Raw genomic sequence first — 13,232 nt, 5'->3', positions numbered from 1 at the left:
ATATGTATTATAATAGTGATTAGATTTATATACACTTCAACGACAAAGCACTACTTTTTTTTTGCTAGGTGCCTAACTTTTATTGTTTTATTTTATTTTTTATACCATAAGGAGTCAAGGAGTCACAAGTAGAATTTTTGATATCCTTAACTGTGGTCTTGCGGTCCCCTTACTTATTTAAAAGGACAGGCACGTAGCTTGAAAATATTCCCAAGAGGGCCGATATTTTTTGGCCTACGTATCTTAATCCCACTCATAGTTCACAGACTCACGTGAACCTTTGTCAGCCTTCTTCCACCCACATTCCACGGGATCAGTATGAGAATCAAGTAGAAAAACAAAAATTTTATTTTCGAGAGTGTTAGATTGTCCAGTCAAAGAAATAATTATGTATTTTTGGTATATAACCTAGAACATAACTGTAACATAACATAACTGTTTTATCATCGTAGTTATAAATGGCCTACACCTTCCTATTTAAACTTCAAAATGAATAATTATATTGTATCCTTAAGGCTATATAAGGATAGCATAAAGTATCTACTTACATTATTAGTTAAAAAACGATAAAACTAAAATAAAATATTATTCTCCATTTTTATAATTTGTCTTACATACGTCTCCATTAAAATTTGGAATTGGAAATGCATTTTTGTTTGTAAGCTCATTCATCTGGTATTAATGTATAAAGTAATAAAAAGTATTAATTTGTTACATCGTATATTTATTACAGTATAATATATACCTAGGTACGTATATTTTTATTTTTATATTTTTGTTGAAGAAACGATGAGTAATGGCAATAATTACGTTCTATTTCATATTTTTTTATTTTATTGAACGAACATTGTTGTTTGAAAAGCACAGAAAGTTTTTAAGATTGTCAATAACAAGAAAAATTATTGAGATTTTGGTCCTACCAACGCTACAATTAATGTGTCACAAATGGTTATAATTAGTATCACGTTTTCATCATTCTTTATAAAGTATGAACATTAATACTTTTTCATGGGATTTTATCTCCTCTTATTTACATGATATTATATTTTTCTTTAAAACTATTATACTTACATAGTGCATATTATTCCATAATATTGTATATTTGTATGTTTTTTCATTAAATTTCATTAAATTAGAAGTTTAATGTGAAAAATGTCAGGAGAAATAAAAAAACAAACAAAACAATATTCATGTTGCCTGTATAATTTATTATAAAATTAACAAAGTATTAAAAATTATATCATGTGAAAACAATTGATTTTAGTTTTTATTTAAGTTAACTATAAATATGTAAGTAAAACATTAAATTATCAACGATCGAATTACAAATATTACACTATTCGGATAAAATTATTCTATCTATTTTGTAAAAAAAATGCTAATATCTAATAATAATTTTAAAAAAAATTGCACCACCCCTATAGACGGTTCCAACGTAGGGACTAACAACTATCTCGCGGAGTGGATTTCCACTCCTTGAAAATATCGATTTCACTAAGTGTGTATATGTCACATAATAAACTATAAACTATAATCAAGAGGAACCACTAGAGTTTCTGTCGGAGGGAGAATCATTACAAATTACAATAAATTGTTATTATAATCGCTATACAAAATGGATATAATATTATTACATTAAAGTCAGTGGTGGATTCTGTGTTCCTGATTGAGGCGAGTTATGAAACTCCGAAAATACTTATATATCAAAATATAAAATAATAATAACATTTAATAATGATTTTTAAAACAAATTTTTATTTGTAAATTGCATAGGTAGGTAGTAAAAGTCTTAAGTATTACGTGATTTAATTTTAATTGTTTGTATAGGTTATACCTTTACAATTCATCATTTATTTAAAAACCTAACATACACAGAAATTAACTAGCCATAATAAGGAAAAACGCTGAAAATATTGAAAAGAGAAACAATTTAATTTATTACAGCTCAACCAAAACTAAATATACGTATATATAAAAAAGACTTAGGGAGAGACCCCGCCGACATCCCATTCAGACATGTGCCGACGTTGCCGCAGGTATCCTGCAGAGATAATACGAAGAAAACGTTCGAAGTGTCCTTAAAAAAAATAAAAATGCTCACGTCAGTGAAAATTCGGTCAGGGTGTTTGAAATAAGTCCTTCCCCTTCTCAATACCCTCCTGCGGTTTTGACACCATATATTTAGGTACCCATATGACATGTTGGTTAATACTACAGCAGGTTGTATACTCGTATTAGAACCATAGACTTATGGAAATAGACGAAAAATTAGGTATGATAATGCGCTCGTGTAAGTATAGCTCGTGGAGCTTGTTACGAGTACCAATAACGAATTGACTGTCTTCGGAACTGTATATACTTCCGTTCCTCTCACTTTTATGATAAATTCAAGCTATCTCTCTCAATCCTTTTGGCACGGCAACGCTTTCCAGTTCTCTGGGCACGTAATATGTACCGTCTATTTCTACGAGTCTATGATTATAACACAAGTTACGAGACGCCAGCACGTCAGAACTTGAGCAAAGCGTCCGTGTCTCGTATGATGTCGTTGACGTTTATGATCGAAAATGCGTGTGGAGCGGCGGAGTTCTCGCGGTCCGCAGCGATCGACGATCTCCGATTGTCGACGGTCTTCGACAGGTCCACGAATCGCATTTTCCGCCTGTTGGCGTTAGTCCTGTTCGGATCCTCGGACGGGCGCCGCGAGCCAGTTAGAATGCTGCGAAACGAGTCCTTTATATCCACCCTTTTCAACGCTAGCGATTTCTTTTTGATTTTCCTCTTGAACGACGGGTGAGCCTCACGCTGCCGGTACAACACGGTTTTCCGTTTCCTATCTCGTTTCTTGACGCACTTAACGGCGGCGTCTTGCGGAGTCAGCACGCCGGTCGATTTGAAGTAGTCGGAACACGCAAGCACCACGCACCGGCCGATGGTGTAAACTGTAACGGTACTCGTATGTAAGGAAAGTATATACGAAAATCATATTGTGTTTGATCGTCTTAAATTATATTAAACCCATTATTAGTATTTTTTCAAATCATGTAGTAGGTATAAAGAATCTTGAAATATTTTACTAAATATGCTTATGAAGTTCATAAAATATAGAAAAAATTATAGCAAAGAAGGTATATACTGTGGCAAGGTAGCTACTTGCAAACAACTGGTATAAATTATTTCGTATTTTGATGTAAAAATATTCTAATATTCTCTCATGCAATATTATTGTATAATATTAAAAAAGTTTTTTTTCTAAAGTCTAGAATTCTGTCATTGTATAAGCACTCAACTAATTTAATAAAACAATGGGTAAATACTAAATATGCATTAATACCTGTGCAACACACACAGAAAGGGGTTTTTTCGGTAATTACATAATTAATGGTATTCTTTGATAATACTGAATAAAAATAAAAACAACTAAAATGGGATTATATCTATTTACATTTTTCAAAATATACTTAAACACGAAAAATGAGCACATAATGTAAATAAAATTCCCTCGATTCTAAAATATGATTTCATATGCAAAATCCAATTTTTTTTTATGCGTATTCGATGTTTATCAATTCGTCCACAGTAATTGTTTGCCCCGTAATGCTTTAAGCGTATATACTTAAACAATATATAGAAAACATAAGCATATCCTTTACTTTATTTTTTATAATAAATCCATAACTACAATATTCTAAACTTTCTCATTATTTTAATATTATCACTACCTCCCGTTACATTAATGATTCATTTACTTTGTTTTTCATTGTATGTTGTTATTTCTAAAACTGTGTTCTATTATTTTTTAGTATTACTACCTCTATGTCGTTACTGTTTTACTGGACATTATGACCTTTAAATAATTTAATAAATTTAATAAATATTGTTTCATATATTTTTAGACGTTTCAGTACGCATACAGGGCTTAAGAAATTTATAGTATAATATGCCGCCTACAATAGATCTTAATTTGTCTACAGTGATTTTTTGTAGGTTTGAAACCACGTATGGAGCACACAAAAGGTACATATAGAATATAGAGGTATATAACGCACATTTCGACCGTAAATATAATACCGATAATATCACACGAGTCTGCAGTGTACAAGTGACATTTATAAATATCAAAATATCTTGTGAATCACACCTAATGTCTAGATCTCTTGTGTGACAATAATAAGAGTAACATAACAACTGCATTACTGAAATCCATCGTTATTATAATATATGATGCGATGCTCGGATTTCTATTTAGAGAACAATTTTCCAACAAGACTCTCTGTCGTAGCGATTTTTTTATAACTTTCATTTCTAACATACATTATTCGTAGGTACCCTGTGACATTGTATATGTCTATCCGTTGTGCGGAGTTCATCCGGTGTGAAGGTATATATTTTAATTTTGGACTAAAATGTAGATGGTAGTACACTAGTACGGCATCTAATAAATAATAATACACACCTACGTAGATTTGATATGTATTTTAGTCGAAATACGCGTAGTGGCATAATATAGGTAGAATCGAGGGAAGGGTTTGGGTGTACTTAGTACCCACAGTTTTGAAATTAGCAACTTCATAATTTATACCATTTATTGTGCAAATTAGTGTTAATTATTTTATGTTAATACTTAATATTAATATTTTATAGATTCAGTAGCTGGTACAAACTACAGAGCCATTATTAAATTCTGAGGGAGGGGGTGAAGTTGTTCACTGTCGTTTAATCCATGATTAAAAGACTAAGTAACTGAAACAATAGGGAGCTTAAGCTCAACCAGTTATTTAATTGATATTGCGTCCAAGCATGTATATTATATAGGTACAGGTATATACCAAATAGATCTTATATACCTACTTTACAGCGACAATCGATGAAACGTGAACAAATAACGTTATGAATTACCAACTAAAACAGATTACAGATGATAAAACATGGCACAGTTTAAGTTCAAATTTCGAATTTTGCAGCATACTTATACCAACTTCTCCACTTCGCCTCGTGCCTGGCGCCGTCCTTGGCCGACATCATCGCCCATACAATATAGGAACGCTGCTCGATAACGCGTATAGGTGGTGTACACAGTCCACTCCATCTCTATCACATTTCATCTTATCTCAACCTTCAAAACTCTCTTTACAAAACGAACGCGGTGTTTAAATTTTTGCAAATCCTGGTAAGTTTATTCCTGTGCAATCAATCCGATATTTAGGTTATTCGAGTGTTCAAACAACCACCGACCAATTCGAATCGCACTACATAGGTATATATATATATATAATATTGTGGCGGTAACGCGATTAAGCAAATATACCAAAAACTATCAAATCGGTTATGATTCGTCATGACGTCATCGAATATAATATGGAATAAATAGTTACATGAGATACGTCATTGGCCGCTTCAATAAATCAATGCAGAAAATAAGTTAAGTTAATAAATAGAAAAAATTCAAGTTAAAAGTTATTTAGTAACTGATAATGATGAAATATGAAAGTTATAAATTATTTAGGTTATAAATTATTTAGGTTAATTTTTAAAAGATAAAAATCTCTTTAAATGTCAAACTGGGTTATCTGGCAGGAGTGTTGGTGTTGTGAAATTTTAAATTTTTAGATGAGATTGTAATTTTCTATGAATACTTATGTATTTCTATATGATATTATTTTGATCCCTATTGAAATCCAGAAATAGTGAGTTCAACATTTTGAGGGACTACAATTTCGTATTTACAATACATTGGTACAATATTATAATATTTATAAATAATACCTATTCCCGATTAACATTTTATTTTTTACGAAACAATATATATATGAACTGTCATGGGAATATAACCATTTTATTAGTCAATTTTTGTCTTTTTTTTAACGATTAACCAATAGATTGGTAACTGTATATTATAGACAAATTTAACTCGTTAAGTTAGAATTCACTTTTAAATATGCTTAAAGATTTAAATACTTTTAAAAAAGAAGCTCATTGTATAACTTAGTTCAGAGTGACTTACATACTTTAAAATTTTAAACTAGTTAATACCTAGTTTTGATTATACATTAAAATATTATAATGTTCCTATATACTGCTATATGCAGTGGCATAAAAGCAGCATTGTTTGAGGGGGTGATGGGACGCTGATAATTTTTTACAAAGAAGAGTCCTAACTATAGGTCCCTCATAAGTTTGGTATTATGCTGATGTCGTGGGTATATATTACATTTAAAACTATTGTGATTTACGGCGATCTTCATGGTTCATTTCATACAAATTACAATTTAATTGCATATATTACAAGCTTACAGAACACTGAAAGCAGCTTTACATTTTTCTGAAATGTCTGGGAGGAAAATTCCTTTAGCCCCCCTCCTTCATCCATGGGAACTCTACTGAGGCTATCCGTCGTATACATGGATACTTTCAATATTAGGTAGTTTGGTTCCAGTTCTTTTTTAGCGAGATTTTACAATAAGAACTTTATTGTAGTAGTATAGTTAATTTTCTTTCATTCTAATTTATAAATAATTTGCATTATGTTCTCTGCATAATAATAATTAGCAAGAAATTCAAAATTTTAATTTTAATGTTAACATAAATCCGTTAAATTGTAATTTTTTTTTATTTTAAAAGTGGTATTATTCAAAATATGAATTTCAGAGGTGTTATACTATATTGATGGTTAATTTTTAGTTTGAAATGTGGGTTTATAGGTTACTGTTAAAAATCTTGTAATATTATTTAGTTTATTTAATTAATATATATACAATTTAATTTAAAAGACGATAGCTCAAATAAAAAGTCGGTATGAGATGTTAATATTTCAAAGTTATTTAAATTTTAATATTCTGATTTTATCACATGTATGGGTTCTATCAGATAATAATGTGGTGTAGAATGTATATTATTATAGTACGCCGTACATTATGTTTTATTTATGGGTACCCACCTAATTTAAGATGTCAACATAGTTGGTTAAACATGTTTTCATTAAGTTTGAGTAACTTCTTCACTAAACTTATTTTGGTTGTACTTATACCGTTTGTGCATATTTGTACATACTCACTGATTGCTGATCACTGATTATAATTGAATTGATAACATAGTTTATAAATCTAATAAATATGTTTATTGATGTTTGTTGTAGCATCAAATTTGTACTTATTTTTAAAAATACCTAATTTTAATTACATTGATTTAAAATGTTTAGCTAAAAATTAGTTCTTAAGTATATATAACTAGGTATATAGAAACAGGTAATAGTATTAATGTTTGTTACGTACTTAAGACTAAAAGCATCTAACTATTAAAGCATAACAATACAAGCTACTAATAAAAGCTAGGGTACCTTATTATTGTCTTATATTTCTATTATACTTGCCAGTGATTTGTTATAATTATTTAATCGTCATACATTTTTTTAAAGGTATTTTTTAGAAATAAAAAGGAAAATACAGAAATTAATAAATAAAAAAATGCCCAGAAATGTAAAAGTAACATGCAATGACATTTTCTTTGCCAATCCACCCGTGTACACAACATATTTTATTATAATATGGATGGTTTTGTTTTTCTACTCAGGCATGTCACGTGCAGAAACTTACATAATACATTCTTGAACAATTTACATTTTTTAATAAATATAGTATTGATAAAGAGAGCCCCTTCTTAACCACACATTAATCAACTTCTTGGAAGATTTTCCACAGTTATATCCATTATGAATTTTATTTAATGCTAATTTGGCAGTAATTTTGTTACCCAATATGACTGAAAACCAAAAAAAAAAGTTCCAAAGGGTCGATCCACGACTCTAATACATCACTGGTGAGGATGCATTCGATATAACGATAATTAGGGCCGTGAATTTAATATAGTAAGAACCTCAACAAATTTAAAACTATCAATCCCGAAATTTACTAAAAACCTTTTAAAAATGGATTAAAAAATCAAAATCAAATTAGAAAAAACTTTATTTTCAATTATTTTTATTTGCTTACAAAAATGTATGCATATAATAGGCTAACAATGACCTAAAAATTCAAAAAAACCAAAAAAATGCTAAAGCATCCAAAATAAAAATAAAATCCATTGGCCGATTCAAACCGTGAGTGGATAAAGCTACGTTTTAAAACAAGCTAAAAAGTACAGCCGTGATGCATGGACGTGGTAATACGTATAAGACATAATATAATATTATATGATACTATTACATTTTAAGTGTTATAATAATAGGTACACAGAGTATACGCATATAATACCAATATGTGCGCTCAGAATTTTCCCGGAAACTGCACTCTGTGCTGATATTATTGTAATAATATTATCGTGGAACACATCCCAAAGCAAATACAAAGGATACACGAATCTTCCGTGAAAGGAATCATAGTTTTCGGTGAAACGCTGAAGCCGTACTGCGATACAAACAGCGTATAACAATTGACTTTTTCCTTCAGCGATTGACACAAAAACCTGCAACACAAAGTCCACGGCGTCTTACAACGTATTATGTTTAAGTACAATATTATATTATTTGGCCTTCGATACCTATATATACGTAGTTACATTATTATCTATTGTACTGCGGCACTCGTCTGTCGTAGTGCCGAAAATGTTTATTTATACTTTGTTGTTTCGCACACAATATAATTATTGTAATAAATAACCATACGAGTCGATATTAAATATTATAATATTTTCCTTGCACTATAGCCCATGGATACGCGTTTTTTCTTATAAATGAATAATTCAGATAACATGAATGCGTGCAAATTGAACGTATACCGTAGATATAGTACCCTAAAAGTAACGTGACTCTATGGTTAAATAGACCACGGTTAAATTTATAATAATTTTTTATCACCCTTGAATGTTAAATAATAATAAACAAAATTTAAATAAAAATATGTACCACACGCTATGCGTACATTGTCGTTTGCAAATTACGCATTTATTTTGCAACTGCGTCGCACACAATTTATTGTTTTCAATATTTTACACCTACATAGTCAACATTCCACCCTTGTTAATGTATATAAGAAATAATTACACTATATTTTACAATGGAATTGATGATATACCTAACATAATAACAATTCAATATAATTTAACACAGTTCATACGAAACGCCCGCTGAGGTGAATAACTTCCATATTACACGGTTCAGACGTTTTTCAAATATTTTAATACGACACACCGCGCTTGTTTCTCACAAACCCACATAATTTAATAATATCATGTTCATGTTGCATTATTCATGTTATCATGATAATGATTTTAATGAGATTTTGGCTTCAAATTCGATGCCACCCGCTTGCTCATTTCCCCTCAAAGAGATTGAAGATTCATCGGAAGAAGCGCTGTATTTCAAATTAAAAATTATGTCGTCGATCTTAAAATATGTAAAAATTGTAAATTATCCGTTAACAACCGTTGTTGCACCAGTTGCAGAGTGTAACATTTGTCTTAGAGAAAATGAATATTTCTGATATATCTTGTACAGTATCTATAGGCACCTAGAAGAAAATTAATCATTTTTTACTGCAGAATAGATGTAATTTATACTTCCATAAAATTAGTTTCTCTTTCATTTAAAGCGTTTACTAAAATTGATTTATTGATGATTTTGATTAATCGCCAAAACTGATTAAGGGGACAAATAATATTAGGCAGTATAAACAATCATAGTTAATGAAATAATACATTACGTCAAAGTGCAGTAGACGGACGGAGTATCAGCTGGTAGGGGTGTAGCGAATACCCTCCAGGAAAGGCCCAATAATCCATTAGGTTATTATTATTTAATTGAAAATGATAAATGTTACATTGCATGACTGTCGCCCTACGGCCTACACCAGTGAAGTCCACAGTTTATATGCTTGGTCACCGGCGTTTAGATTTCAGAGTTGGAAAATTTGGTACTTATTCTTTCGAGTACAGTTTGAAATTTTGAATTGAGTTAAGTGAATAAAAAATCACTAGAGTCATATTTTTCAAGTTATAGAACAAATCACTTTAGTGAGACATAATATTAAAATGTTATTGCATATTAAGACATATATTACAAACTCATGGTACAGTACTACAGTTTACACTCTACTGCACCATCTCGATGTCATTGAAATTTATTTTTAAACTCAGCTTTTTAAACGAATGTTCAAATTAATATACATAATGTAATATGTATAATGTATATAAAATATAAATAAACAATAAATACAGATATTTTAGACTTTATGTATTTACTATCATTTATATGTATATAACAATCACTCATTTATATCAGTGGATCAGTCGGGGTAAGTAGATTTTCTTCCTCCTCCACTTAGTCAGTCATATCTTTGTCAAATATTACAATTTATAAAAATAAATATTGACTGTTTTTATAAAAAATCTTCTTGGGGAATGAATGTTTTGGATTGGACTTGGACACGATAATAAATAATAATAATATGTAATAATAATGTAATAAAATAATACACCTTATTAAAAATGTTGTTTATTCTGGTGGGATGTACTTAATATAATTTGTTTTAGCCATTTGATAAGTATAAAAGTTAACTCTAGTGCAATCAATACATATTCAATTTTCTTAAGGTTTTTTCATTTTCATCCTCCATTTAGATTTCCTTCTGAGCCACTACTTCATACATTATACTATTGCATGTGTAGGTATGCTTATATAATTATATAAATCCTTAGTTGTTACAGATATAGGTCCATTTTTGTCATAACACGAAAGCTATTCTTTTTCACTATTGGTTTTATAGTTTTGTAGAGTGAATTGGCCATTTATCAAGCTTAAAGTTAAGAACATTATCTAGATATTTTTTTTACGTCGAATTTCAATTGTTATGCTAGTTTTGTGTAGGTAAAGTATGACAAATAAAAATTCTCATATATCTCGATTCAAAATTGAAATATTGCAAAGAGCACATGTATTAATACGGGTAATGTTCTTAATTTAAAGTTTAATAAAAGGCACTCTTATACTAAAGCTAACAACACAAAGTCGATTCTGCCTAACATAAATTTTACTATGTTATGCTTATGAGTGGGCAAGCCCGTCATTAGATATTTTCCGCGCTAAAGCTATCACATTAATGCCTGTATTTATTACCGATATTTATTTAATTTTGTCGGCTTCAATTTCTGTGAAATTGTATGCCCCTCTAAAGCAACACATGACTTGCTAGTACTCTGTGGGTCAGAGAGAGAAAAATACTAACAGTGCTCTGAGATCCTTTTAACATATTTTTGTTTACCTCTAAGCCATTACAATTTACAGTTGCAAAAACTTCATTTATTTTGCAAATTTCTTCTATTATTATGTTACATGATACATGAATGTTTGCATATCTAAGCATTTCATAATACATGTTAAAATATATAATAATTATTCTTGTATTGTAATACTGTCCTGTGGAGAAAATGTTCCGCAAAAAACAATAAATTAGTTTTGAGAAAAATGCATGTTTGTACTTCTTAAATCTTTATTATTTGCTACTATATTATCGATTTAGTATAAAATAATAACCTACCTTTATACCTTTATAGACTGTTCGACGAGGGATTCAATAGCATAGTAATAAAAATGTTTTAATAACTTATTCCAGGAATATAATATGTTACTTAAATTTTTATTTTATTTCCTAGAAATATAAGTGTATACGCCGTATACAAATTCTATTCAGCATTTACCAAGAAAAACCTCGAAGATAAATTTTATCAAATAACATTATACTATCGGAACAAAATTAAATTATAACCAAAAAATAATGAAATACTTATATAATTACAAAAATATGGTTTGTCATCGTTATCTCAACGTATTTCATGTAACAAAATAGTGAACTTCCTAAATCATAATTAAAAACATACCAAACAGTTTAGAAACTTTATTTGAGAAAAAATTGAAAATCTATCTACCGTTACACTATTGTAACAATACCTACACTAACTTCTAACTCTGATATGTGTTCAAATTTTAACTATAATATATTGAATGTTGACATTTTGTATCATAACGGTGATAATAATTAATTACGTAAGTAAGTACCTATCATTGCTTTGTCATAGCTCTGCCAATGTTTTGCAATGTTTGGCTATACTGAAAATAATTTTACAATTAATTATAATCGTGACACTGACATAGTGAATTTCAACGAAAACACTTGAAACTCGACTTTAAAATTATCCGACAATAACAATATAAATCGATGGTCGACGACAATAAAACGGGAAATTTTTTAAGGGTTACACGGATTTGGTTTTACCGGTCGCATTATACTCAAATACCTAATACATTACGGACCTGCACAATAATATACAAAGCAAAGGCGATCGATTCGCTCGAGGTTTTACTTTTGTATAATATGTGGACCATATTAGTCTGTAGTGTTAGTCTCATGGTGGACTCAAATTTACTCACTCTAATTTGGCCCAGAAAAAACTTAATTGAGTCCTAAAAAAAATTTTCTTTTCTATTTACACTGACTAAGACTGCCTAATATCTAAAAACATTAAAGTATCTATATTTCTAAGAAACTGGACTCATCCAGGAACTTTATCGGACGGAATTTAGCTTTAAATATAGCCTTACATTTGGGACTGATCTAAGGAACTGTGTAACGTCCTTATATTATGTTTGTCTATAATACACGTTATCTAGTACCTACACCTTTATGACTACACGTACATAACACCTACTTGGCTGGTTTTTACCATTTTTACCGATTATTATAAGCATCGCGACTTTTGACAAACTGAATTTCAGGTGGTGTTTTTTACATTTTTGGCCCCCTTCTTTGTTATATTTTAGGCCTTCTTCTAAAAAGCACATAAGTGATTAGTATGTATGGTTACTGGTTAGGTATTAATAATTCAATTTCTTTTAGTTTTTTGTATAATAATAATAATATTCACAATTTATCACATAGGTACCAACGCATTTAACGTGTTTTAGAAAAAAGTTGCATTTTATTTAGTAATAACAGAGCACCTGGCTGAGAGGCTTAATTTTTAAGTCTTGAATTACAAAATCAGGAGTTGCCCAGCTACACTTGATACTCCCCTCCCCGCACAAAGTCAATGCATATAATGATATGTAATTAAATATTTACCACATCCTTGTTATGTTAAAATTCCTGTATGGTCTATAATAATTGTTCATGCACCCACCCTGGCCCAACCCATAGTTCATTGATGTTTTGTCCAAATGTTCGATGTTGTTTGGCACTACTATA

General features: G+C 30.0%; 1 protein-coding gene across 1 annotated transcript in view; it reads right to left on the bottom strand.

Moving 5' to 3' along the window:
• Positions 1 to 1,341: 1,341 nt before the first annotated feature.
• The window catches only part of LOC111035900 (cytosolic carboxypeptidase 6-like), a 50,204-nt gene continuing 38,313 nt past the window's right edge, over positions 1,342 to 13,232 (bottom strand). The window contains exons 11-12 of the mRNA XM_022317724.1: positions 8,351 to 8,460; positions 1,342 to 2,942 (exon numbers count right to left, since the gene is read on the bottom strand). Coding sequence (XP_022173416.1) covers positions 2,509 to 2,942; positions 8,351 to 8,460 — 544 coding nt within the window. The 3' untranslated portion in view covers positions 1,342 to 2,508. The remainder of the gene's footprint in view (positions 2,943 to 8,350; positions 8,461 to 13,232) is intronic.

This window comes from Myzus persicae, unplaced genomic scaffold, assembly GCF_001856785.1.
Source record: "Myzus persicae strain clone G006 unplaced genomic scaffold, MPER_G0061.0, whole genome shotgun sequence".
NCBI classification, from domain to species: Eukaryota; Metazoa; Arthropoda; class Insecta; order Hemiptera; family Aphididae; genus Myzus; species Myzus persicae.
The sequence above is the reverse complement of the archived record's forward strand: the minus strand, read 5'-3'. Positions and strand labels throughout refer to the sequence as shown.